Below are 27139 nucleotides of genomic sequence, written 5' to 3' on the forward strand. Positions count from 1 at the left end.
AACAGTTAATGAAACCCCTAAAATATTTTACTGTTGTAAGTTCTGTAAATGTTGTAAATTTCTGGCCAGTTTGGAAATTTTACTACCAGCATTTTCTTTTTCAACCTCCTGATGAAATCCCACCAGTCTTTACTTCCATATTCCCAGAATTAACACCATCCCTTACATACTACAAGAAAACTATCAAATATTAGCCTGGCATAATACATGTAATCACTTCCTGACCAATAAGAAACACCGAATACTTTTAAAGCTGTGAATTGAGTACACACCTCATAAACTCCTAGAACAAGGAGAGCCAGAATATTATTCTTGATACCAACACTACAGGCCAGAGAAAAATCTGTAGACTTATCCTGAAACAGTGAAGGCTCAAATTACCTCAACTAAACACTACGCTACATACATAATTATATTCAGCATTAGAAAAAAACAAGCTAATCATATCATTAAATAATTATTCAAATTACATATTTGACATGGTTATATACCAATGTGATAGGCAAAACAAACAACACTTTATTTGCCTTCTATTTCTTTAGTGGCTCATAATCAATGCCTTAAGCCAGACATGCTGCATTAAATAAATCAACCTATACTGCTTGTGCAATTTTTATTGAATTGGTTTTAGAGTTAAGGTTAAACTGTTTTAAGGAACATAGCCATTGACTACAGCCTGCATGCAGTCCTCTCCTACCTTGCCTACCACTGAAAAACAGAAAAAATCCAGGAGGGATAAAAAGTGGTACCAGATATATATATTTTTTAAATTTGTACTCTCAGTTAATGGTTTAATCAACAAACAAAGTACTGCTTGCAGTTGAGTTTTAGTGGGGCTGCTATCTTAAGATGTATGTAAAACAGTTCACCAGCTCAAAGTCCTCCATTTCAGATTTGTAAATCATTCGCACAATTGATTGGAATAGATCCTCAAGTTCATTCAGAATGTGCTCCACAGACTCTGAAATCCCAAAACACCAAAATACTGATAGTAGTAAATATAGTTATGAAAAAGCAATGTTATTTTTTGAATGTTCTACTGCTGTTTATAAAAGCAATCCAAATTAGCACTCAATAACAACAATTCACTCTTTAATTGCATGAATAAAAAGAAGACAAATCTGGCAGTAAATGGGACTGTGGACACTGGGTGCTCCCTGGGATAGCAACGAGATTGGGTGGTAGTGATACACCCTGGACAAGTAATTGGCTGGTTAGCAGACACACCCTGCAAACTAAGTGGGGCAGTTAGTGGACTCAAAACCCAAAGTACAACCACAAACTGGGGTGGCTAGCAGACACAAACCCCAAAACAGAAACTTGGGTGATTGGCGGACACACCCAGAGATAATGAATGAGGGCAGAAACCCTTGGGCGGTTAGCGGACACACTCAGTGAATGAATTAGGGTGGTAGCGAACTCACCCTGAGAAGGAAGTGCCCCCGACCTAGCTACTTTTAGGTAGCTAAAAATAAGGTGGGGTACCGTAAAGGACCCACCCAGCCTGATGCAGGCGATAGCTAAGTGGAAGGTGTACACTCAGGCCAGTAGTCCAAGTTTATTGGTAGGGAGGGTAGAGGAGGGGAAGGAAATACTGTACACTAGCAAAGGAAAATAGGTGGCATGCCTAGCGTGCTACTAGTACAAAGACTGGTGTAGCATGACATGTTCCTGAGTACTGTTTGTTGAGGGGGGCCATTGGGATTTTCGGTTTTGTGGTTTTGGCTATTTTTTTAGATCGGTTTTTCGGTTCCTGTTTCAAAAGACTTCGGTTTTTCGGTTTTGGTGTTCATTGCGGTTTGCAGATTTTTCGTTTTTTAGCATCTGGTTTGGGGTTTTTGTAAAAAATACTTGCAGCTTTTCGGTTTTGGTATCCGATGTGGTTTTTTGTTTTTCCTATTTTGTCCTCTTTGGGTTCCGGTTGCTCTTCGATTTGAGTGGTAATTGATCTTGAATAGCTGCGAAACACCAAGTTATTAAGAGGAATGCATGACAAACTAAATGTCACAGTAGGGGGATTACGCATCTCGAATGACTCCCAAGACTTTGACCTCGCAGACCAGGGCGATCATTTGGTCAGTTTCCAACGTGCCTCCAGCACCAGCAACGGAAGAAGCAATTGTGGATTGTGCTGAGTTTTTTTATGAGGAGGGGAAAAACAGGGAGAATTTTTGAAAGAAAAACACATTTAGATGTAAAGTGAAAAGGGAAGAGAGAAGCCTGCAGAAGCTTAAAGATACTATACAAAGGCTTCAGACAAGTCCATGACATTCACAAATACTTTGACAAAATTAGTGTTAGCGTAGTTCCCTCTGTATGCCCCACTTGTCACCATTGTATCCATTTTTGACGGTTTTGTATGCGGGTTTCGGTTTTGGGAAAATTTTTTGCGGTTTTGTGGTTTTGAATGATTTTTTCTTCAGTTTTGCCGTTTCTAATATACCCCAATGCCCCCCTCTTTGTTGAAACCAGATATGCGACAGATGGTAAAACTGATAACATTGGATGAGTATACAATAGTAATGGACAGGAATAATTGATATAAGCTGTAATTGTTAATAAAGATACCAAGTCAATGTAGCTAATAGCATCCATAGTTTAGGATATCAAGTTCATTGGCATGTTCGTAATGCACTTACACAATAAAGAAATAGCATCTCTGTGGCTAAGACATATTGATGGACAGTAATACTAAGCTCTCCTGGTTAACAACACTTTACAAGTAAAGTGAACATAAGGTTTTCTGAGACAACTGCAAAGAATGTCTGGGGTGAACAACTATAATGACAAAGCAACTTGCACTTCTGGACAAGTGAATTATGAGAAGCACCACTCTTCCTAATGTTCTGAACTTCATTTGAAGCACTAGTCACATGCATGTAGTAAGATGTGACTGTCCACTAAGTATCCCACACTTTTACAGTGTGTTAGTGATGTCACATTTTTGCAAACTCAAAACTTTGTGCCACTAGACTGGAAATGTTCTGTGATGCACTGCAGCTATCCCCAAATGCATAAAAACTCACAAGACATCTTCCTATACATGAGATTACTGGCCATGGCAAGTATGTTTCCCAAAATAGTGACCTGGCAGATACATTCAAAAACATCATGGATCCTAGCGTGTTGTGCTTAGTTATCATAGTGACATACTTAGCCTTTGTGCTTGCTTAGTCTCATTTTAATAATTCACTTACCATTTTCTTCATTTTCATGTTGATTGTGATTTTCAATACATTTTTCCATTGAGTGAGGTAGGTAGCACAGCAAATGCGCCTATAATGTAGGAGGACAGCTTACTTTAACAACAAAAGTTACAAATCAAAATCTCTTTCAATGAATAAAAGAGAAAATAATATTTCTCACCAGTGGCTCAGTTAGGTAGACCTGGTCCCCTGCAGCTGACAAAGATGGTTACCCTTTCACTGGAGGATTGACACTTTCATCTGACTCAAAATATTTCTGAAACTGTGGCAGTGTAAAAGGATTTAGTTAAGATGTCAAACATACCCAGCTTTTTACCAATCTTCCCTTTTTTTAGGCATCACTCACTACAATCACTCTTAGCTACCATTTGCTGTCAGAAAAGACATCAATGTACTTTGCTATTCAAGAATTGCTGTTCATTGAATTCAGCTAGTTTAAAGACAAACCACTAACTCAGCGTACAAAAAAAACATTTAATTTATTTTTTAGCATGATTATGGGTTTGTGATGGCAAAAACAGTATTAAAAGAACTGAGCAACAACAGGACATGTAGCAACAAGTTATGATTTACCTGATTATTAAACATGTCCAAGATTGGTTCTTGTAACTGAGGGTTCCTACACAGCACATAAAACAAACCCTAAAACAATGATAACAATATAAGCTAACGTACAAGTTTTATTAGTTATGTTGTATTAAAATAACAATTAGATCCAAGGGAGCCACAAGCCATACATATACTATAAGAGAACCTCACCTCGTAAAGCTGCACTCTTACATCTGCTTGCTGAGTAAGACACCTGCAAAGGTTTCCTTGAGATAAAGATATAAAGATGCTCAGGACTAATAATAAACAAACTTACAGATTTACATACATACCTTAAGCTAATTAAAGAAATACCATATTTAAGATTAATACAACTTCAAATGCCCTTTTCCTATAATACTAAAATTTAAGGTAAAAAGTGATTTTAAGAAACAATATTGCAAAAAATTAATAGAACAACCTCAAAATAATGTAACGCAATAATCAGAGCTAACAAGGCAGAAAGTAACTTGCCTGATCACCAAGTTACATCATTCTACCTGCTGTCAAAAGAAACATGTACCAAGTGAAAGGACAAATATGGTTAACACTGAATGACAATAATTTCTGTCGAACAGCAAACAAAAGTCTTTTTTTTTTTTTTCAGGAAAAGAGAAGATTTTCACCCTGGGAAGGCGTGCAGAAAGGTTAAATTTTGAAATCACCTGCAGCTTGAATATTGATACATGCAGTGAGTGGGCATCGTACACAATAATTTTGTCCAAAGGGTACCAAATATTAGAAAGTTGTTTCCAGGCGTTGGAAATAATTTCCCTTCATTTGTTTATGAAACAATGTTGTGTGACATTTTTTAGTGTTGTGGACAATGAATTGGTCCCTTCTTATTTGCATAACTCAACAGTACTCAGCAACAGTACTCACTTTAAAACCTTAAAATCTACCTACTAATTTCCAAAAGCTCACATTTAAGACATGTCCAAGTGAAATGTGTTTGGCAGTCAATCTTTCTACACCTTTATGGCTGGGAAAAACTTAATTTTGAGCTCTATAAGCACGGTACTCACTTTCCATTGCTAAGAATTGTTTTAAAGTCAACTCTTCTTCACTGAATCAAGTGAATACTGTTGTATTAATTTTACTCCCAATTTGCTGTGACGTGACTTCTGTGGAATAATTTCGAAGCAGCACCATAAATCTCGTGTTGAAAAGTATTTTCGCTGGTTTTCTTAGTTGATACATGTACTTTGAAAACATTAATTGACAAAACACTGTCTTTCTTTGCCACTTAGGACTGTGTGATGACCAATGAACGTTGATGTCACCACCTGAAGAGTATGGCGTCTCAGTTTATCTCTCGCTTTGGAGATCAGTAGAGAGATGCTAAGCAGTCTACTTTCTTCAGCAGTTCAGCTGCTGTCGTCTTATCAAATTTCACAAATATTAAGAGAGTATTTTTCCAAAGCCAAGGTAAATAACTCTCCCACATAGAGTAAACAGGTTTTGGATATTGATCGTATATGATTGGAGAATTCAGTGTCTCGTTTCTGAAATTTGACACGAATGGCTTTCATTTTACATCATCTTACATTCCGCATAAAATGAGCAGTAAACCAACTGAACTGAGAAAAACCCTTGCCTGAATTGGGTCGTGTTTATAAAGCCATACGACATTGTGGCTGAGTGTGTGTGTTTGCTTTTGCACGCGTTTTAACCTCATCACTTTTTTGATAAACTGTATGACAAATTAGTGGTCTTAATCAAGTGAAGAAATTTTGAAGAAGCATTTAATAACCTTTTAAAAATTCTGACCTCTGTATGTAGTCGGTATTTTCACAAAAGTTATCAGTTAAATTCACTGTTTTAATTCGAGATAAACTTGTGTGTGCTATTGGTTGACTTTAGTACTGATTCTCGGTTAGTCAAAACATTTTTGCATATTTTAGATAAAACAAGTTTCATTCATCTTTGTAACAAATAGAATTAGAACTTCAACAAGATTACATGTATGTCAACCAAAGAAAATATTTCTCGCTAAAATTATAGATACTGTGCATTGTATAACTTACCTTTCTTCTTGAGTGTCAATTTTTTGTTTTGCCTCTTAGCTTGACACTTTGTAACGACGAAAACACAAGTGTTTCTGTAGGTCTTCTTGTCACTGCCACATATAGGATCTTCACGATTGTCGCACTGTCTTGCAAGTGGGCAATTTTCTGCTTTCTTTGTCTTCGGATGTCCGCACTCTCCCTTGTAAAGTGCAGTCAAATTGTTGTTCTTTTGCTTGGCCTGACACCTTGCAATGCGAAAGAAGCAAAACGACTGGTATGTTTTATTGTCGCTCCCACACACAGAGTGTTTTGTGGAGTTCCCAATTTGAACACAATCCGCTAATCCTGTGGAACACTTTGCTCTTTCCTTGATGCCTTTTGCTGTCTTGTTCCGACAAGGTCCTTGAGCTTTTATTTTCAGAATACCACCAGTTTTATTTGCTTTACACTTAGCATTGTTGAAGAGACATAAGTTGCTGTAGGTTTTTCCATCGCTTGCACAAACTGGTTTTAGTTTCTTGTTACATGGTCTGTTGCCATCTTTTCCTTTGTTTTTCTTTCTTCCATTCTTAGCTTCAATAACTGCAGGACAAAAAAAGATTCTTTTTTTAAGCTTTAATCCTGGACAAAACCAAACCTGTGAAAAGGAAAATAGTGACATACAGTACCGCTCAAAAGTAAGTTACCACCTTCTCGCGAGACGAGATTCTCGTCTCGAGAGACGCGACTCTCGTCTCGAGAGACGAGACTTTCGTCTCGCGAGACGAGACTCTCGTCTCGCGAGAGCTTTAAAAAACTGTAAGTACGGTTGCCTGAACTTCTCGCGAGATTTTAATAGCCCATTGTGAAGCAAACAATGCAGCAACAACACAGCGAAACTTTGCGCGATCTGACGAAGCTTCGCTTGCGAGCGCCGGCGCCGGATTTCCCATGTTTACCACGTTCATAAAAGATGTAACTCCAGAAATTTTCAACCCACATGGTTTGAGAATGGTATCTGTGAATATATACGCCGCAAATTTTTCAGTTTTCAATCGAAAACATATCGTTCATGACTTCCACGGTGTCCAGACCTGTACGCTGAAATTGCTTCTTTTGCTGGTCGATCCCAGTGGCTTCTTTCGCCAAACTAGCGCTGCGATTTATGAAATCATTAACTTCACTTCAGTAGAAAGGTGCTGTATACATGAAAGACAGGTTAACAGTGACATGTTTAAAAGCAAACACGGACCGTTCAGGACCATTCTTGGCCTTCGAGCGGTTCACAATTTTCATAACCGTGTTTCGATCGCTGATCGACGCACGTTGCTAACTTTGCAGTTAAGCGAGCTCTGTGACACAGCTTATCTCGCAGCATTTGCTATTAAAAACTCCTATAAAGCCATTTCATTTTTTAAACGTTTCTCTTTGTTTGTAGGGTTCTCAGAAAGCCTTTTATCGATCGATGTACATGTAGGCGAGTTCAACATCAACACAACTAATTTGACCAAAGGATCGCAATCTTTCCATCAATCGCTCAACAGACTTTGTCTCTCTTGGTGAGCGCGTTTAACAAGGAAATTAGGATCAACATAACTTTCAGTATTCAAACTGACGTCTTCTGCGTTCCATTTCACGTTCCAATTCTTTGAACACTTCTACCACGTGCGATTGTTATTTTAGCAAAGGACGCGTGCATAAAGTCAAAGTCACGTTTTCGATTTGTTATGTAATCAAAAATTCACTTCCTTTCTCGCTGTCAGACGAAACATGTACAGATTTACCGAAGTTCTCTTTCCGGTGGTTAATATTTCGATTTTTATGACTGATTACATTCAATTTTATGGATGAAAACAACGGTTTTACGATTCAAAAGCGAGTTCAAAGGACATGCACACTTATGCAAATTCACTGCGTTACGGACTAAAAATAATCCGTAAACTATTGACACTTTACTCATCGATTGCTCAAGCACTTTCACCAACGTCTTGATTTGAGAATAAAAAGCAATGTTTCCATTCAGTTTCTTCATTTGCGATGATAGTATTGGGTCTTACGAAGCAAGTTTCCACTTAAAAGCTGTCGTTCATATTTACGCAAAGTCAACACGCTGCAATGAAATAATTAACGCGACCGCCGAACTCGAGTTTCGGCGAACGTCTTTGCCGTTCGTTTTTCATCACTTTCATTTAAGTTTTTCGCTTGTAAGTAAAAGTTGGCTCCCTTGAAGTGGCGTGTGAAACAAGAGCCTGCAAAACCAGATGCTCTCGCGGGGTAAACTTCACCGCGTCGCGAGAATTTAATCGTTTTCTCGCAAGCTAATTGCTTGTAATTCATTCCAAAATATACGCTTCAATGATTCTCGCGAGACGAGAGTCTCGTCTCTCGAGACGAGACTCTCGTCTCGCGAGGCGAGAGTCTCGTCTCGCGAGAAACGAGACGAGAGGTGGTAACTTACTTTTGAGCGGTACTGTAAAGATAACAAAGCCTCTGAGAGAAAATAATTCTCTTTTGTCTTGGATTTTGTCCTAGCTTTAAAATAGATGTTTGTTCATTAAGTATTCATTGTTATCCAACTGCACTATCCCACAGTACTTGTAATCCAGGAAACCAGTTTAACAAGACTAAAAGTTGTAATGTCTTAGGTCAGTCTTAATTCAGTCTTAGTAAGTAAGTCCTGAGCGTGGGCAACACAGAACCCCTGGGGAAGGGGGGTTTGGGGGTACTCCCAGAAAAATTGGGTGGGGGTGTGTGGCCTGCCTCCCAAAACCCTGACCCTATTTATGACCAAAATCTGTGATATTCCCTATCCTATTTATGACCTGACCAAAAATTCGCAACCCTATTTATGACCTGACCCTAAAATCAACACCCTGTTTCAGACCTGCATTAAAATTAGTTCCTTAGTTCAGACCAATGTCAAATTACCGTAAACTTAATTTGTGAAGGGCTTTTATTGATTTTCTTTTCAATAATGATGAAAAAGTGGCTTCTTGTTAAAAACATACCCATATCAAGGCTAGAGTGCAAAAACCATACCCTATTTATGACCAAAATGTCCAAAATCAGCTAAAATCAATACCCTATTTATGACCAAAACAGCTGAAAAACCATACCCTTTGGGCCCACACATACATGTACCTATATAGCCCATATAAGGAGTACCCCCCACCCCACCCCCCCCCCCCGGCGCAGAACACAGTTACAAATTTCGTAGGAGGGAAGAAAAACTGTTACATTGAATAACTGATCTGAAAGTGTTTGTAAGAATCATTTACTTTGGGGTTTGCCAAAATACTGCAAGATTCTCCTAAAAACATACAGTTATAGTTCAAACTAAAATGCAAATTAAATACAAATTTAAGATATATTTATTCCCAGGGGTAGCGACTTATCAAGATGTATTCTTTCATCTGACCCATCAGCTGCTTCAACTCTGCTCGTTTAAATGATCCTTCTGCCTTCGTGAAGCCTTTTATTTCAAGTAATAAGTTAAATTTGAGTAATTTTCATTTCCCCTGATGCTCAAAAACTATACATTTTCTGCATTAGGTGTCTCAAACATGATTTTGCTGATTCAAAGATAAATTCATCTTGTCCATTTATAGTCAAAACTTTGTGTAGGACTTCCAGACAGTGTTATCTCATTCTTTCATTGTTTGCTTTCGTAGTGCCATGCTCGAAATTTATACCCCTCGCAAGGCTCAAACAAGTATTAACAGAGATAATCTCAGTAATTTCATCCAATTAATGTAATACCTTTTGGGAGTAAGAGAGAAACTGGAGAAACACTTTACCAACATGCAATTTGCCCATTAGGAAGTTCACCCAAGGATGAAATAATTACCTCAACTTTTCTTACAAAAATATGCAAAGTAAGAGCAAATAAACTTACGTACTCACGAATTTTCTCATGCGTATTACTTAAGTGAGCTAAAAATATATGTTGCATGTTTTCTCTCAAAAACACGGTATTTCAACACGTCGTCGAAATGATGAAACTGCAAACATTTCACAGTAATTGGACAACACACGCTTGTTATTTTTTTAAAGGAGATCTCTGGTCATCACTGGTTTAGTTATTAAAAAAGAAGATTATTCATTAAGAGCCACTGTTGATTTCACGCTAAGAAATAATGGCATTCCAGTTAAAGCTGTCTGCTGGGGTAGGCCACAATGAAGGTTTCTTGCAGTGTACACGTTGGAATATGACCCTCCAATTCATTGAGAACCGATTCCAGATACTGCCTTAGTTATGATACCTATCTAGTAAATATTCATTCAATGACTTAATTTTCACATCTGGTTTATTTAGCAGAGATGACAAATTGTTCGGAGGACAGGATATGGGAAAAGGATACATATAAATGCCCAAATTCAAAAATTTCAACACTAAAAGCTGCGATTTCCAAACAAATAAATAAGCGCTTGCACTTCGAATTATGTACACGCCAGAGATCTAAGCCATGGCGAGCGTTTTTATTGGCTTTGAGCCTTGAAATGGCCCCGATTCCCAAGAACACCAGCGCTAGCACATGTTGCAAACTCCCCCTTGTAATGTAAAGCTACTTTAAAACAATTACAGGAGATGATCGGGAGATACTGTCACTAATCTGTGTAAAGGAAGGCACTAGAACAAGGCTTAAAATAATTGGAAGTGTGCTGAAAACTGCAGGCTTCCACCCACCCCCCCCCCCCCCCCCCGCGTGCGTGGCAGGGTTAAAATGAACTCAGCTGCATTGTAAACTGCACCACATTATATGTCTCGAAATCAAAGACGACTTATTCTGTTATTGTTCTAATACAAGGTTACAGTACCACTTTATTGAGGGATGAATCTCAAGTGCCAAATTCTTCGAAAATTGACTCAATGCTAGTTGAAATTCCTGACTGAAAGAAAAGGATCCCTTACCTGATAACAACAAGTGATACAATGACAAACAAAACTGCAGCAAACTGCAGTCTTCCAAACCCAAGCGACCAAAGCAAAACGCTGTTTGAAAACGTATTCGGGGTATGTTTGCGGTGGAAGGATTATGTCAATCAATGCATAATCGAGAGGCACAGGGTCCCACTGGAAACATGAAAAAAGCCATTTGTCTGGAGCTGATGGTGTTAAAACCCAGGTAAACAACTGGAACTTTAAAATCACCGCACTCGTGTCATGTAAAGACTTCTGGGTGAACAAAATAAACCTCGCCTCTATGTATCTTTCCTGAGGTTTAGATTTCCTCACCGATTATTATAATTTTTTTTTTTTTTAATCTGGAAAAGTAGCATGGGCCAATGCATCACAGAGTGGTCAGTATACTTTAACAGTTTCCTGGTGATCTGCAAAATTGTCAAAGAGTTCTTAACGCAATGAGGAGGATTTTGCGCTTGTAGCAGAGAGACTCACTGTTTAAGTGCACCTTTGGGGTGCCCGATTGTGGCATTGTTTGAATATTTTATCAGTATTTGATATTTTTTGCACAATATTCGTCATATTTTACGGCAGATGTTGTGAGCTCGCCACGACAAGCCCAAAAATTGACAACAAACAGCATTTTGTCATTATAAAACCTGATACTTTTTTTCAACAAAATGATCACTTTATACCTTGATGAAATTTCGCTATCATTTTTGACAATTTTTTTTTGCAATTAATTCCTGTTACTAAGTTTTTTTCTATACACATGTACACATGTAAAATAGGTAGGGAGATAAATTCTCGCATAATCGGCTGGTTTGTCGTGAACTTAACTTCAATAAGAGCGCCTATAGTTCTTGGCTCACGTTTTAAGTATTTATCCACTTAATTATTAAATCATCCAAAAATAGTTCCAATCAACTCTTTCCTAGCATCAAGATGACATTTTAATTGCATCCTCTCACAACTCAATGGTTTAAAAACATAGATAACTTTTCCTAACAAACTGGTTATTAATTATAGACTTGTTCAGTAGTTCATTAACAAACTGCGATGTCAAAAGCCCTCGTACATACTTTCCCTATTCGTGCAAGTTAGCAAAGTTATGCGGCTGCGCCTTAAATCGTATTCCATCATCTTCCATCATTGATTGAGGCAACGAGAATGAAACTTTTATGCATAAAGTAGACTATTAATTTTTTGTTCTGACTTCAGAACTGCTTGTTTCTTTGTCACGCTCAAATGAGTTTTCGTCATGACATCGTCTTGCATACTAAATGAGATGAAAGGGCGTTTCCAGTTCCGCCGTTTTCAACAAACCAGCTACTGGAACAATACACAAAAATCTAAAATTTCAGGCGGTAAACTTGTGCAATTTCAAAATGGATCCAATAAAGTGGCAATTGAACTTTGTGTCGTGCAATTTTGGTCTGAAATCGTACTTGTGATTTCAAATCAAACTCGCGCTGCGCGCTCGTTCGATTTTGAAATCACGCGTATGATTTCAGATCAAATTGCACTCTACTCAGTTCAAATACCGTTATTAATTAATTAATATGCTGTTGTTGAATAGATATAACGATAATTAGTTTTTCGAGGAAATTTGCATTTCCCTAACGCCTAATTGAACGTATTAATGAAAAGTCTCAGCAGACCAGGATTCTTTTTCATTTTGTACTTGCAAAGTTGAATATCTGCATTGCACTTAAAGCTTACCTTGAATCTGTTTGATATAAACATCCAACGTGACTCCATTTCTGTGCAAAGTACATGTCTGCCAAATATCGTGTATAAACTTCATCGCGAAGTGGGTTCGGTTTTGATAATCCATTTCATGTGATTGCTGCATAGCCGCTGCTCGATGGTAAATGCAAGATACACAAATCGTTTTCTTCCGATGTCAAAACTAAACGCTGCCATTCTGATCAACAATATCCTAGGCGTCTCAAACCTTGCCCTGTTTACAGAGAGAGACTGGAATCCAAATTACCCAAAGGTCCGTGACGGCGAATTGGTGATTGAAGATTATTTTTTTTTATTTGTCGGGATTAATCTACAGAATAAATTCGGCAACAGATGGAGATTTCAGTGGAACAGTAATATCTTATAACTTTGGTTCTTATCTTTAGTACTATTTCGCCATTTCGCCATTTCGCCATGTCGTCATTTCGCCATTTCGTGTCTTAAACACGCCCGCCGAGAAGCCGAGAAGTGCATTAGTCAAATGAACACGACATCCTTGAATGGAATTATGTTTTGCGATAAATGGCTTTGCTGTCTTCTGTTTCATGCTTGATGCCTGTCTTTTAGTATCAGCGCTTGGGAATCCGTTTATACAACGACTCGTCACAATGTGACACAAGTTGTAACGTGACCAATTACATAATTACCAGCTATGGAGGATCCCCCTGCCCCGCGCGCGCCGATTATTAGATTTGGCAAGGTTTTCTCATTTCAATAGTTGAAATTGAAAAAACCACCTGATGTAATATTTTGGACTAGTGTAATCTTATCATTCTGACCGAACGACGACAATAATTGCACCTTTTCAATTTTTATCTACTTTTCCTCAGAAAATATAAGGAGTTGCATACACGAGGGCAGAGGAAGCGGATATGGCCTGAAATTCACTTTTTTCTTTCCCGTTTTTCATAGAAAGCACAATGGTCGACCCATGAAAAAAATGAAGAAAATCAAAAGATAGGGCCAAAAAACCTCCCAAAAAACGTCCATATCGAAGCGCGTGAAGACGCCAAGAGAACGATTTCTCACTTTGTGCTTATAGGACTAGGGCCCAGTACCCTTGACTTTTTTTTCTAAATAGGCCCTTTGCAGCTGGGGTCACGTGACCACATTTTTTCTTTAAAAAATTTCTATTATAGGCTATAACTTCAAGAATGCCAGAAATGGAAAAAGCATACTGAAAATACCAAAATGGCCAAGTTTGAGGCCCCCGTCTATAAAGAATGAGATTTTACGACGGTCTGAATTTTTAAAAAATAAGATTTGTATGGAAAAAGTTGTTGGAGAGCAAGGCCTTGCTCTCCAGCAACAATTTCCATACAAATCCTCTAAATTTTCTGAAAATTCAAACTGTCGTAAAAACTTACTCTTTAATGCAAGGGACCTCAAACTTGGCCATTCTAGTATTTTTAATATGCTCTTTCCATTTCTGGCATTCTTTAAGTTATAGCCCATAATAGAAATTTTTAAAAGAAAAAATGTGGTCATGTGACCCCAGCTGCCAAGAGCCTATTATTGGCCATAAAACTAGTTTGTCTTTGATTTCTCCGGTTCGCGAAACATATAGTTAAGTAATGGGACATGCACTCGGTATGGGACTCAAGGGAGGGTGTCCGGGGGGTACTCCCTTATATGGGCTCTATAGGTATGTGCGGCCCCAAAGGATAGGGTTTTCAGCCGTTTTGGTCATAAATAGTTGAAAATTATCAACTTCTTTCAACAGCAGGGGCCCTTGTTTTTGAACGATAAGTTCCAACCATTGGATTCAATGTCATGATGCTCAAGGCCGTGTGAGATCATTTTTAAATTTCCCACAAAGCCAGAGAGCAAGAATCTTCTATAATAAACAAGCTAAAGGACATGGCGAAAGATTGCTCATGTTATAAATAGATATAGTGGTTTGTACTGATCTCAATGCAGCTTCGGCAAGTCACTGTGTAACTGTCACTAAACTTCTTCTGCTGTAAAAGAATATGAATGAAACGACATGGGAGAATGGGACAGAGCAAGAGAAGGATGACTTCTTGTATAAGCACTTTTGTGGGGACGGACATGATGGCTTGAGGGATGTCAGGATTCAATTGATAGATCGAGTGAATGGAGAGGAAGAACTGAGGGACAATGGGCGGTAGATTAGTTACGCGCGCACGTTTGTCAAGGTTGTTACTTTTAAAAGTAGAATGACGCGTGCGGTTGCCAGCTCATTCACCCTGAGGAAGACTGTTGTAGGCAGTCGAAATATAGGTATGCAACTAAATTGTGCAGTTTGTCTTCATTTGTGATAGTGTATATGAGTTCATGAAGATCGTTTATGTGTGGCTGGTGTTTGTGAAGATATATATATATACCTGCAGTTTTGAAAAAGGGGTCTGTTAATTGTGCTGTGAAGTTATTTTTGTTGGTAAACTTTTCAAACCAGTTTGACTTGATTAACAGTCTTTTGGATTTTCTTGTTTTCATTTTCAATTTGAGTTTGGTTTTTCTAGATGAAGGTAGGGGCTGTAGATCATAAAGATGCCACACTGTCAAAATCAAACTGGTTTGTTATAAAGTTGAAGCCAAAGATAAATTTTGTAAGCACAACGGGGTTGCTATAATGTACTGATCTTACCTCTCCAAGCCGACGGGCGGGTCAACCCTACATGGGCTCAGACAGTGACTTAATCTGAGTGCAAAAGGACATGTTGTTTTACAGAAAATGCATGACCTCGAAACATAGAGCCATTACAGTTGCACTTTTCCTTGAAGTTTTGAAAAACGCATACCTAATTTTACTCCGCGAGCTGTGCTGAAATCGATGCCTGCGGCATCGATTTCAGCTTAGCGTAGCACATTATTTTCCAGGGGGGGTTCCGTTACCGGAACTTCTGGAGACATTTACAGGAGTGTGGCTAATTGTGGATACCTCTTTCAGGTCCCTGGCCCTTAATCCAGGGGGGTGGGGTCGGTTTGAACTTGTGTCTATAGTCTCAAGTCAGTCTGACCGCTGGGTGTGTACTTAGATGTCCGACGTGACACAATCCTTAAAGTGCACGGAATTTCCCAAAGCTGAGTGGGTTTATTGCCTTGGCACAAGGTTCCATTATTGTCGTGAGGGGGGGCTGATATGTGCGGAGTGGTACCTGACCCCCGGGGGTAGGGGGAGATTTCAAGGCACTTTAGTTTGCTGTCATTAAGTTATGCCTGCAAAGAGCTTTTATCTGATATGATGACAGTTAAGCCTGAATTCATCCACAGGTGGCGCAGAGATTCTAGTGTCATTTCCTTTTTGCACTAGATGAAGTGTGGAGTGCGGAACTTGGTAAGCACTGCTCACATGACTCTATTAGGCATCAGCTATTATTGGGCTGTTCGGAACTGGTTTTCAAAGCATCAGGTATATATATATATATATATATATATATATATATATATATATATATATATATATATATATATATATATATGTCTGAATTCATGAAAACCGTGTTAAAGACTTTGCACCAAAATAGCGGGCATGTTTTTGAAAAAACGGTTAGAAAATGTACATAAATATGGCCATGTCACACCAAGAGTGCTATCTACCTCGTGTACTCTTAATAGAGTCCATACCATGCCTATACAAGCCTTTAGAGTCGCTGCAAATGAGTCGAACGACCCAAACAAAACTAAATTAGAGCTTAAATTGATCATTTGGTTCGCCGCGGCACTAATTTAAACAGGCTTACCCTCTGCGATTTCACCTAAATGACCTCACTATGTCTTTACTGTGGGTTAAATTAGCCAGTCACGCTAACAAGAGCATGGTAAGCAGTGGAATCGGTTATTTACCTTTATAATAAAGTTTCCATATAACGCGCGCTCTGATTGGCTGAAACAGCGTGCTTTATTAGAGAACAGAGCACGGGTTGATGACAGTAAGTTGGCTTCCAAAATTTTGCTTCGGAATTTTGACAAATTTGACCCAAATTAAACATCCCCTGTGACTCAAACAAACGCAGTGGAAGCGAGCTATTTTTCTGCAGTAAATATGGCTCACAGAGACCATTGTTAGCAACAGTAGTGTTAAAACTGTACTAAAATAACAAGTTTTGCTAGATTCCCGTCGACAAAACATGTACAGCTGCAGCGAAATAAACAAATTCTCAACCTAAACAGTGCTTCGATAAAGACATTATATTTGTTACGAAGGCAGAAATTATACTAAGAAGTAAAACAACGACAGAAAACAACAATTGAACTGTCTCTGTTTATGATGAGAAGCTTTATTTTTGTAAATTTACAATTAAAAATGCTCATTTGCTCAAACAACACTTACATGCAGTGTAGTAACGCTCATTCTCCGGTCATCTCAGCGAAGTAAACCGACGAGTGGTCAGTGCAAAACTTGCTCTGATATTCTCTTCTGTGCTCGGAGTAGAACCAGTGGGAGCCGTTTAGTCTTTCTAACTTTTACGCTAGTTCGGGCAATCTTGCTGCATGCGGCTACAAGCCGTAAATAACTGTAGCTCCTTTCAAATTCAACTCGGCATTTCGCATTTTCATCTACAAGCTTTGGGCTCCGCGTTCCGTAATTTTCACTGGAAAAGTGCTCGTTTTCATGAGCCACAATACGGCCGGATTCCTCTGGACTATAAACCTTTACCTGCCTTTAGATCCGTATTTAAAAATTAACTTAAAAGCGAACTTTGAAGGCATCGTTTTTCTCTCGAAGGTCGCTCAAGCTACTCGAAACTGAAAGCTTAGCTGAAGTCCAGTTTGTGATTGACAGCTGTCGCTTCGTTAGCCAATCAAATTATTTGAACAATTCTAACAAGGATTGTGATTGGCTTATTTTAGCGTGCTTTATCAGAGAACAGTGCACGGCTGACGCCACTTTTGCTCGTTTGGAAAATAAAGTTTGGTTTGAAAATTCAGCCGAATGCGTGGGGAAATCATCTGATTCTTTATCATAAAACAAATAAAGAAGCCTCGACTGTGCACTGTTCTGTTGTAAAGCACTTAGGAAGCGGTAGAGCACTCAAGAAGTAGGGAAAAACACTCGACTACGTCTCGTGTTTTCCCCTACACTTCTTTCGTGCTCTACCGCTTCCTGCGTGCTTTACAACAGAACAGAGCACAGTCGAGGCTTCTTTATTTGTTAACTATATTTCAGCCAAAAAGTAGCCGTTACGTGACATTTCATTTCAATATCTGACCGGATTCGCAAAAACATAGCCATAGAATTTGACTTGTCACTGATAATCTAACTTGCTACAATTCTGTCCTAGAGCTAGCTTTCCACGAGGCTTATCGTAGCTCAAATAGCAGCAAATAACTCTCCTGTATGCCTTTTGAGGCCAGGAAGACTAAATTCACCGTCTTTTCGTTGAATCATGAATTGTACAATTTAATTAAGAGTGCTTTTAACATGAAATTGGAGTCTAAATCAACACGAACGTACAGATATCAAAACCGCGGCGGAGAGCTAATCTATCGCTTTCTAAAGGCCTGCATCGTCCTAAATGGACTGAACAAGAGCTTCCTACATCGAGAATCGATTGAACTTCAGACAAACTAGGCCATAGTTAGTAGTAAGCGAACACTCAACATGTTGTCGTTACGTCAATTATCGCCCGGAAGCCACGCAAATAAATTTCTTCCGCGCTAGCGAATCACAGACACTTCTGATACTTAGCTAAGCCGAGAACGCCTAAAATTGATAAAACAGGGAAATTCTACTCACGATCAGCGCTTGAACTCATGTTCTTCTCTCTCCTCGTGGCCATGTTTTGCTCGCAAATAGCAATGTCCCGGATGTACTTCAATTTTGTCGAGCGCGGAATGGCACATCCAGATTTCAACAGGTTTTTTTTTTAAGTCTTTAGCTACATCAAAGTTCAAAGCAAATGACGCCAACAGCAGCTAGAAATATCTAGTCCATTGCACCTCTAAGCCCTAAATTGATGTGGCGAAAGATTTTTGCTGTCTAAAGCAAGCACAACATACCTAAATAAATGAAACATGCGGCAAGGAGTTTCTACATTTCATGCTAGGTAAGATTTACAAGCTGCTGTCATAGCGAAAGCAGAAAAAAAAAACAAAGAAATGAAAAAAAATAATAAAATAAAAAAACTCAAAAGGCTATGTTTTTGCTGCTTTATTTTTTTCATTTATTTAGGTATTTTTTTCATTATTTGTCGACCCCACCCCCCCCCCCTTTTTTCAATTTGCGTTAAGTGTAGCCCAGGCTACACTCGTCTGATTTCAGTTCGCGCGGTGACTCTGACAAGGAGCGACCGATTAGCGTTCTGTATTTGCTGTCTAAAGGAAGTCTGCCCGAGGACATCATTAAGTCGAATGAAGGCCCAGGTCTAACGATTCGCTAGTAAGCGTCGTCCATTATCGTACCTGAGGCGGGCCTGAGGACATGTGTAAACTGTACGGGTCACATTTAGTCCCGTAACAGAAGGCCGTTTGCCCTGTGGCGATAATGTTGTGCTTGCTTTAGACAGCAACTGAAAATCTTTCGCCACATCAATTTAGGGCTTAGAGGTGCAATGGACTAGACATTTCTAGCTGCTGTTGGCGTCATTTGCTTTGAACTTTGATGTAGCTAAAGACTTAGAAAAAAAATCTGTTGAAATCTGGATGTGCCATTCCGCGCTCGACAAAATTGAAGTACATCCGGGACATTGCTATTTGCGAGCAAAACATGGCCACGAGGAGAGAGAAGAACATGAGTTCAAGCGCTGATCGTGAGTAGAATTTCCCTGTTTTATCAATTTTAGGCGTTCTCGGCTTAGCTAAGTATCAGAAGTGTCTGTGATTCGCTAGCGCGGAAGAAATTTATTTGCGTGGCTTCCGGGCGATAATTGACGTAACGACAACATGTTGAGTGTTCGCTTACTACTAACTATGGCCTAGTTTGTCTGAAGTTCAATCGATTCTCGATGTAGGAAGCTCTTGTTCAGTCCATTTAGGACGATGCAGGCCTTTAGAAAGCGATAGATTAGCTCTCCGCCGCGGTTTTGATATCTGTACGTTCGTGTTGATTTAGACTCCAATTTCATGTTAAAAGCACTCTTAATTAAATTGTACAATTCATGATTCAACGAAAAGACGGTGAATTTAGTCTTCCTGGCCCAAGCTCGTTCCCAGGGTCTCTCATCTTACCGCCCCCTGGAGCGAGCGCAGAGAGACCCTGGTTGGGTCTGGTCACGTGTCTCCCAGAATCTGGGAGATGACAATTAAATTGTTGAAGGGATGGGCGGCCTAGTAGGAATTTTGTCTATACTTAGCCTACGGGAGTTCGGGAAGTGTTGTCACCAAAGTAAACCAAGAACGATATAATGTTCTGCGACAATGTCCGGCGGTAATATTCTGCAAACGCCAACGAAAACTTATCCATCATCTGATAGCGGAAATCCAACTCGCCGATGGTTGTTACATATTGTAAAAATCTCCTCACGAAGGCGAATGGAGAATTACACACCGCAGCCGAGACTGTGTATGGAAGATGTTTGACTCATCTTTACCTCAGAATGAAGTGTAGGTCACGGGCGATTAAATAATTTTAGAGAATTCAGGGCCTTTTAGATGATCACTGAAAGCCAAAGTCACTTCGAAAGGAGAGAAAAGGTGAAAAGATTTATTGAAGTTTCACCGCGTCGTTGGCGCCCCGAACTTTGCAGAGCGCGAAGGATATAAATACAACGAACTCGTCGCGGTATGCATTGCGCCGTCGTTGCTGATAAGATGGATTTATCTTCGAATGAAAGGAGGCTAGAAAAGAAAAATATAATTTTTATTGCGTCATTAATAAATTAGTGTACGTGACGCCAACGGTTCGAGAGAATTGTGCACATTTTCATTTAATTTTCGATCTCTCGACCTTTCTTTGCTTCAAGCGTGTTTCTGAGGGGCATATTTTGTGCCGTGTTATCAGAAGAAATGGAAATTATAAGTAGAGCGGAGTCGTTTGATTATGTTACAGCATAGTTTTAGAGGTCGTAGGTTTGCATGGTTTCCGCTGTTAACTGCACGTCGCTTCTCAGAGTTTGACACCTCTGTAATTTGCCATGCCGTGCTTATACTTTGTTTAGGTTCCTTTCTATTGCGAGATATGTTTTAAGGCTCCAAGTATTGGCTTTCCAGGGACAAAGATTAAAATATTCCGTGAACATATTGCTTACTTGCATTCTATATTGTGACGCCGCAGGTGACGCCGGGCCCGGCTATTTGATTAGAACTGTTTGCACGCACAGTGCGTTGCACGAATATCATATTTATCTACGTCCAGCTTTTCTTCAGGGACTGCCGTAGCTTTACTTTGAGAAAGCTATACGTTTTCCTAGCGACGTTCTTATGTTTTTTGCATCAATTTGATCGAGTGCATTCAAAGGAGAAACAACAATTACTACGGGATGAAATTGCGCTGTTCGACGTCCACAGTTGAAATATGACTGACTTTCCATAAATCCAGTGGGTAAGACGGCAACACTGAAAATCACGACCACCAAATTGCCTCGAGACAGACTTGCTTAACCATTAGGTAAACGTTGGAACATATATTATTCGAAATTTCAGCCTGAAAGCTAAGTACTGATAAACGCCGCGGGTAATGTGGCGGTCGCAGCGCGCGACAAAGCTCAACGCGACAAACTGCTGATTACAGAGGACCCCTCCCTGATGTTCTCAATTGTCAAAGTGGCACGTGACCAGACCCAACCAGGGTCTCTCTTCGCTCGCTCCAGGGGGCGGTAAGATGAGAGACCCTGGGAACGAGGTTGTTCCTGGCCTCAAAAGGCATACAGGAGAGTTATTTGCTGTTATTTGAGCTACGATAAGCCTCGTGGAAAGCTAGCTCTAGGACAAAATTGTATCAAGGTTATCATTGACAAGTAAAATTCTATGGCGATGTTTTTGCGAATCCGGTCAGATATATAAGCAATTAGGTGAACTACTCAAATCTTGAGTGGATGGATGTTTAATACAGAACTGTTTCGTAGGTCACCGAAAAGGTAACCCACTCCTCAGTTAAACTTCATTTTACACTGAAGCGACTATCCGGCGACTCATCCAGCATTTCATCTGATCAAGAGGTCTTCAATGAAGCAGCGTCCCCGTATCAAGAAGCGTTGAGAAAGAGAGGGTACACACACAAACTGGAATTCAAGCCTCCACCACAGGGACCACCGACACAAAACCACAAACGACGAAGAAATGTTATATGGTTCAACCCACCATATAACAAGAACGTCAAAACCAACATCGGAAGAGCGTTCATCAGCCTCATCAACAGATCTTTTCCCACGGGCCACAAACTGAGGAAAATATTTAACAGAAACACTTTGAAACTCATCTACAGGTGCACGCCCAACGTCAAGCAATTAATAGATGGACACAACAAAGCCATATTGAAGAAAGCCGAAACAGCACAACCACGGCAAGACGAAGGGAAAAAGTGCAACTGTAGGAAAAAAGAAGAATGCCCACTGAATGGAGAATGCCGGGTGAGTAAAGTTGTGTATCAAGCCACGGCTAATACCCAAGACACGAAAGAAACATACATCGGTCTCACAGCAAACCAGTTTAAGGCAAGATACAGCAACCACCAGATGTCATTCAGGTACATTTTACCACATTGCCTTGCGAACCTAACACAGCCTATAAGGCATTAAGAAAGCCAAATGTTTAACATATTTGTCCCTGTACAAAGGACATTGAGTAGCCTGGGTTTGAAGATTTTATAACGTTTCTGTACGTTTTTATAAACGTTTTTAAAGTTGTCGTGAGCTAAGAACTGTGGGTAAATGTACCAGTCGCCATCCTTTTTCCTACGGAGGATTGCCTCTTTTGTTTAAGATGCAAAACTGTAAAACTCTCCCTCTTTCACTGATAAATTTAGGGACTACAGCAGTTGGACAATAAATCTCTTATGTTGTTTAGTTTTCTTTTGAAACCTGTCTCATCGTGCGGTAGGCTTGCCGGCTAGATTGTGGTGTCCATAGGAGACATCGGGACTAATGACAGAGGAAAAAACTCGTGGGTGTCTTGTCCACAAGAACAAGGGTGCACCAGTGCCTAACAAGGCAAACTTGAAACTTTATAGCGCCTTCTAAATGCGCTGATCATGTACACTAGGGTGCCAACTTCGCGATCTTAATCAGCTAAATCAACTGAAAATTTTCTATTCCACATAATTATTTTCTACTTACGCACTTGATTAACTCATTTACTAACCGACTTCCTTACATACTCATTTACGGTTTGCTTAACATTCTTACTATTCAACTGATTTTCTCACTTACTTAACTGCACTCACTATTCATAAACGTACTTGGGCAGTACCTTTTCATTGCTTTAAAGCCAGCTTATAACTAGCTGTGAAAAACAGTTTTATATCACCTTCACATGAATGAATTTTCAATTGTCTGTAACTTTGCCTCTGCGGACTACATGTAAGTAATTTAAACAGCTCAGTGGAATAACCCATTGCTGAAGGCTTTTTTATATTTCTGTCCGCGTGTACTATGTGAGCACAAACTTTTCCGTGTAATTTCAAACGAACTTTCGTTCTCCTTCAATTAAAGTTTGACAAGGAAGGCTTTGTTAAGCTGTGGAACTTTTGGTTTTTTGATGGTTGAAATCTTCATATGCGGTTTTTAGAACGTGTTTCCTGTATTCTGGGCGGAGAAATGAAGCGTAGCACTTCAAGGTCTTCAAGGTGACCTGTTTCCCTCAACCTCCCTCAAACCGTTTTTTCTTGTCATCTTATCGTTCTCACATTTTTCTGTGGACAATATTACAGGAAGTTGGTCAAACGAAATGATTAATTTTCCAACCGCGGAAATGAAGATGGATAAAGACATCTTTTCACGGGATAAAAGCATCGGTTTAGTTTCTGAAAACGAAAAGACAACGCCGGCGAGAGATCTTAGACTCCAACTACCGTAGAATTCTGAAAGTAACGGTCCCCCTGAAAATAACGGCTCCCCGAAAGAAACGTTAATCTTTTCCCTTCCTATTGAACCCCGAAAGTAACGGTGCCCCCGAAAGTAGCAGCCCACCCGAAGGTAGCGGCCCTTTGAAGAAGTCACTTAAAGATAAAGTCTGTTCTCAACCACGGGTCATACGGATGAAACAGCCTGACTGCAGGACTGAATATTGACTGGAAGAGCTATCTGTACTTTTATCTATTTATTTCGAACTTGACTGAATTTTTCTTGAAACTATATTTTATAAACTATGTTTGTCTAGCAACAGAGTCAAATGATATACTGTAGGCATAGGATAATCAGTTGCATTGCGATATAATGGGACCATTATTCTTTCGCTTCACCCTACAGTACCAACCGGTTTAGGGCCTTTTTTTTGTTTAGACAGTCTGCTTTGTTTATGTGGGTAGTTGGAAATTTACATAAACGGAACGTTTAATTTCTTTTGCTACGCGTCCGCTCTGTCTGAAACGGTTGTTGCTATATAACGCTTTTTAACCATCGGAAAGTAACGGCTACCAGAAAGCAGCGACCCCTTTTGCCTGCTAAATCCGGAATCAGGCTACGGTAGTACTACTTACGGGAGTGACTGGATGGGGAAGTTCTGAAGTAGCAAGAACTGAAATATGAATTGCTTAAAAAGTGCAGAAGAGCCCCTGAGGTCAGTAGTTTCAATAAGCTGAGAATTCTGTTCTAGATAATGAGTACAACAGTGACAGAACATTCAATATAATAAACGGTATGACTGATAGTTGCTTTCAAAACAGGCATTTTTTCGTTGCAAGTGATGCTTGAAGACTTCATATCACTTTATTAAAGAATTTAATAATTAATTGTAGAAATGACATCATCTCGGAAAAAAATCCGAGTTCCAGATGGGATTTGAACCCACGACACTCCGTGATCTAGCCGAACGTTCTAACCACTGAGGTACTAGAGACTCCATGGAGAACAAGGGTGAAATGTGGGTCTTTGACTGCAACCGCATCGCGCGGTCACACTGTGAGCCAAATAATGACTTAGCACTTATGAACTCATAACTGCATCGCGCAGTCATATTGAGGCATATCAAACTTGGCATATATGAACTCACAACTGCATCGCACAGTCACATTATATTTCTTTAGAAGCATATCACCTGTGCCTATGATTTCTTTTTATAATAATCAATTGTTGCTGATTCACGTCTTTACACTACGCCGGTGGAATTTGAAGACGCAGCTTTATTTCTATGGTTAGGCCTATCATCCACGCCGATCCTACACGAAAATTCCCTGCTAGCAGAGGCTTTTTTTCCTGGTGTTCGCTGATGGGAGAAAAGAGACCTCTGCCATGGGTCGAAAATCGCTATATTGAGTATGCTCTCTTTTCTGCCGTCAGCGAACACCAGGAAAAGAGCCTCTGCTAGCAGGGAAACACGAAAACGGAATTTTTAGAAAACGGCGGCTTTACGTTTTAGTGTGGAAGGAAAGCACTTCTTTGAAACGAAGCTTTTCGAAAACGATGACGTCACTATAATCAGGATGTTCCCCTTCCTGAGTTTTCCTCAAACACAAATCCAATTGGCCGGTGATTGTTGCGTTTTCAATTTCTCCGGCGTAGTGTGGACGGAAAAGATTTTCTGCGTTTTCAGAGTGAAACGCCGTTTTTAAATTTCTCTGGCGTAGCGTATTAGAAACATGTACCACCAACGGTTTAACAGAGGATCGCTTTAATTTTTTTTTTTTTGTTTGTTTGTTTGTTTGTTTTCAGTAACAACCTTTTTCTAAGGACGTTGGAGGAAGTTTAACTAACAACGTTTTGCGATACAACAGTATGAAAAATGGCAAAATGTAAAGCGAGATGACTGCATTCTAATAACCAAATACTTATGGTTCATTGTACATGATAGCATCTTCAGTTGTACAGTGTGTTTGCGCTTTGATAAGTTCCTGGTCACGTCACGTCACAGGCAGCCCAGGCTCACAAATGATCGTTCGTATATCATGTTGCAGTATTGAGGTTACACAACAAACGAAATTGAAGGATTTGTATGGCAAAAACGGTACTAATCTTAAGCTTAAAAATACGAGGGAGTATGAATAAAAATAAATCTACCTTTACGCTTCACTGCCTTGTCCTCTATATATGGAGTGAGGCTTAAAACCACCTAAATTGCCTTAAACCGGCTTAGACACACACCTGAAGCGAGGTAGGTTTGTTTTTAGTCATACTTCAAAATCCTTCGTATTTTTAGGCTTAAGAATATAACCGTTTTTCCCATACAAATCCTTAAATTTCGACTGTTTCGTAAATAACCTGAGTACATTTGTGAGTTCGGGCTAGCTGTGGTTACGTTCGTATTAATTCATCGAGTTTCCAGAAATGACGTCTTTAGATCATTTTAAGGACATTTCAGGCTCAAATGGCAAAAATTAAAAATCTTAGAACGTTCAGCCTTAGACCGACGTTCTTAGAAAATGAATGAGGGTGTATACATATATGTCTTGTTGCTGTTGAACGGATGAGGGTCCTGGTTGTATGCCTCACAAGTGAAACGAAAATTACTCAATGTTAACTCCATTAATTTTAATCACAGAAGACGAGTGCCCAAGAACCGCAAGCTCGCCCACGGAAGACGTCCAACTGAGCTAATTGCACGGTTTTCCTTGAATATCGTTATGGGCTGATCAGCATAAAGCTCTGTTTGTTATGGGCTAAAATTTTCTGCCTAATACCATGCAGGGTTTAACTTCTCATAATAGCCAATCCTAATATGATTGTAGTCTTTCACTTCTTTTTTTCGCAATGGGTTCCAAAGTTAAGCCAATGAAGATTCTTCTAATTTCGAAATTTCCTTCTGTGGTTCGACAGTTTTTTCTTCTGGTCATCAATGGACCCTACTCTAAGCACACGTTGCTAATTTTACAGCAGTGGAAAAAAATAAAGAAACACGTCTTTCAAGGCCACTGTTTATTTAGACCCTGTGTAAAACTGCCCTGAACTGTACTTTTAGACTTCTGAACCACTTCCAGGGGGGTCCGGGTTCGAGTAGCGCTGATTAGAATTCTTGGGATATTTTGCAGACTTGCTTGCCAACTGCTAACTTATCATTACTGCACAGCCTTTTCAAATAACATTTTTTCAATACTTCGTCGCATTTGTCACGAATGTGGTTTATCTTCGAGCTTTTACTTTTACACTGAACGAAACGACTTTTTGCATAGAATAGACTTTCAATGTGCATCGAATCGACTTCGATTTGTATCGAAACGACTTGTATCGAAACAACCTACAAACTCTTGTTGCATGTTAGTTGGCCAGTAGCGTTTCGGCGACATCTTCAATGAGGCTGCCTCACGACAGTCTCCATCAATGATGATTGTGCACTTTATTTACATTGTTTTTAAAATCGTCCGTTTTCATGAGAACCGGGCAATTATAGGAAACGACTTTTGCAGACGTTTAAATAAAAATGTGGATTAAATCACAGGGTTAATCAATTTAAAATAAATTAAATTTGATTAAACCTTTTGTCACTAATCTCACAAATAAGGTTTAGAATTTTAATTGCATTAAAGAAACAAAAACCACTGAGCTACGAACTTCGACACCAGCAAAATTTTTGAGTTGTTGCGCGGTGAACGACCGTTTTCAATTGATATGTGTGAGACACCGCGAAACTTGCACCAAATGCTGATAAACTGATCCTATGTTCGAAAACAATTTATAGTTTTAGTCGCAAACGACCTGAAAAACTTGTTATCT

The 27139-nt window shown here is 39.4% G+C and overlaps 2 protein-coding genes across 2 annotated transcripts in view; one reads left to right on the top strand and one right to left on the bottom strand.

The window, feature by feature from the left end:
• LOC145479936 (uncharacterized) overlaps positions 1-27139 on the top strand; it is a 321399-nt gene that overhangs the window by 166833 nt on the left and 127427 nt on the right. The window lies entirely within an intron of this gene.
• Positions 1568-12492, bottom strand: LOC145480083 (uncharacterized). The gene is made up of 6 exons (XM_081458562.1): positions 12408-12492; positions 5822-6385; positions 3966-4021; positions 3780-3848; positions 3367-3468; positions 1568-3276 (listed from the first exon to the last, which is right to left on the bottom strand). Exons 1-5 carry the CDS (start codon positions 12490-12492, stop codon positions 3415-3417), a joined length of 828 nt encoding a protein of 275 aa, XP_081314688.1. The 3' UTR covers positions 1568-3276; positions 3367-3414.

This window comes from Orbicella franksi, chromosome 2, assembly GCF_964199315.1.
Source record: "Orbicella franksi chromosome 2, jaOrbFran1.1, whole genome shotgun sequence".
Taxonomy (NCBI): Eukaryota; Metazoa; Cnidaria; class Anthozoa; order Scleractinia; family Merulinidae; genus Orbicella; species Orbicella franksi.

Coding starts and splice junctions, on each gene's coding strand:
- LOC145480083 (XM_081458562.1), bottom strand. CDS start 12,492: ATGAAGTTTATACACGATATTTGGCAGACATGTACTTTGCACAGAAAT. Junction 4,022..5,821: donor ATTGACACTCAAGAAGAAAG/GTAAGTTATACA, acceptor CTTTATCTCAAG/GAAACCTTTGCAGGTGTCTT. Junction 3,469..3,779: donor TGGACATGTTTAATAATCAG/GTAAATCATAAC, acceptor ACACTGCCACAG/TTTCAGAAATATTTTGAGTC.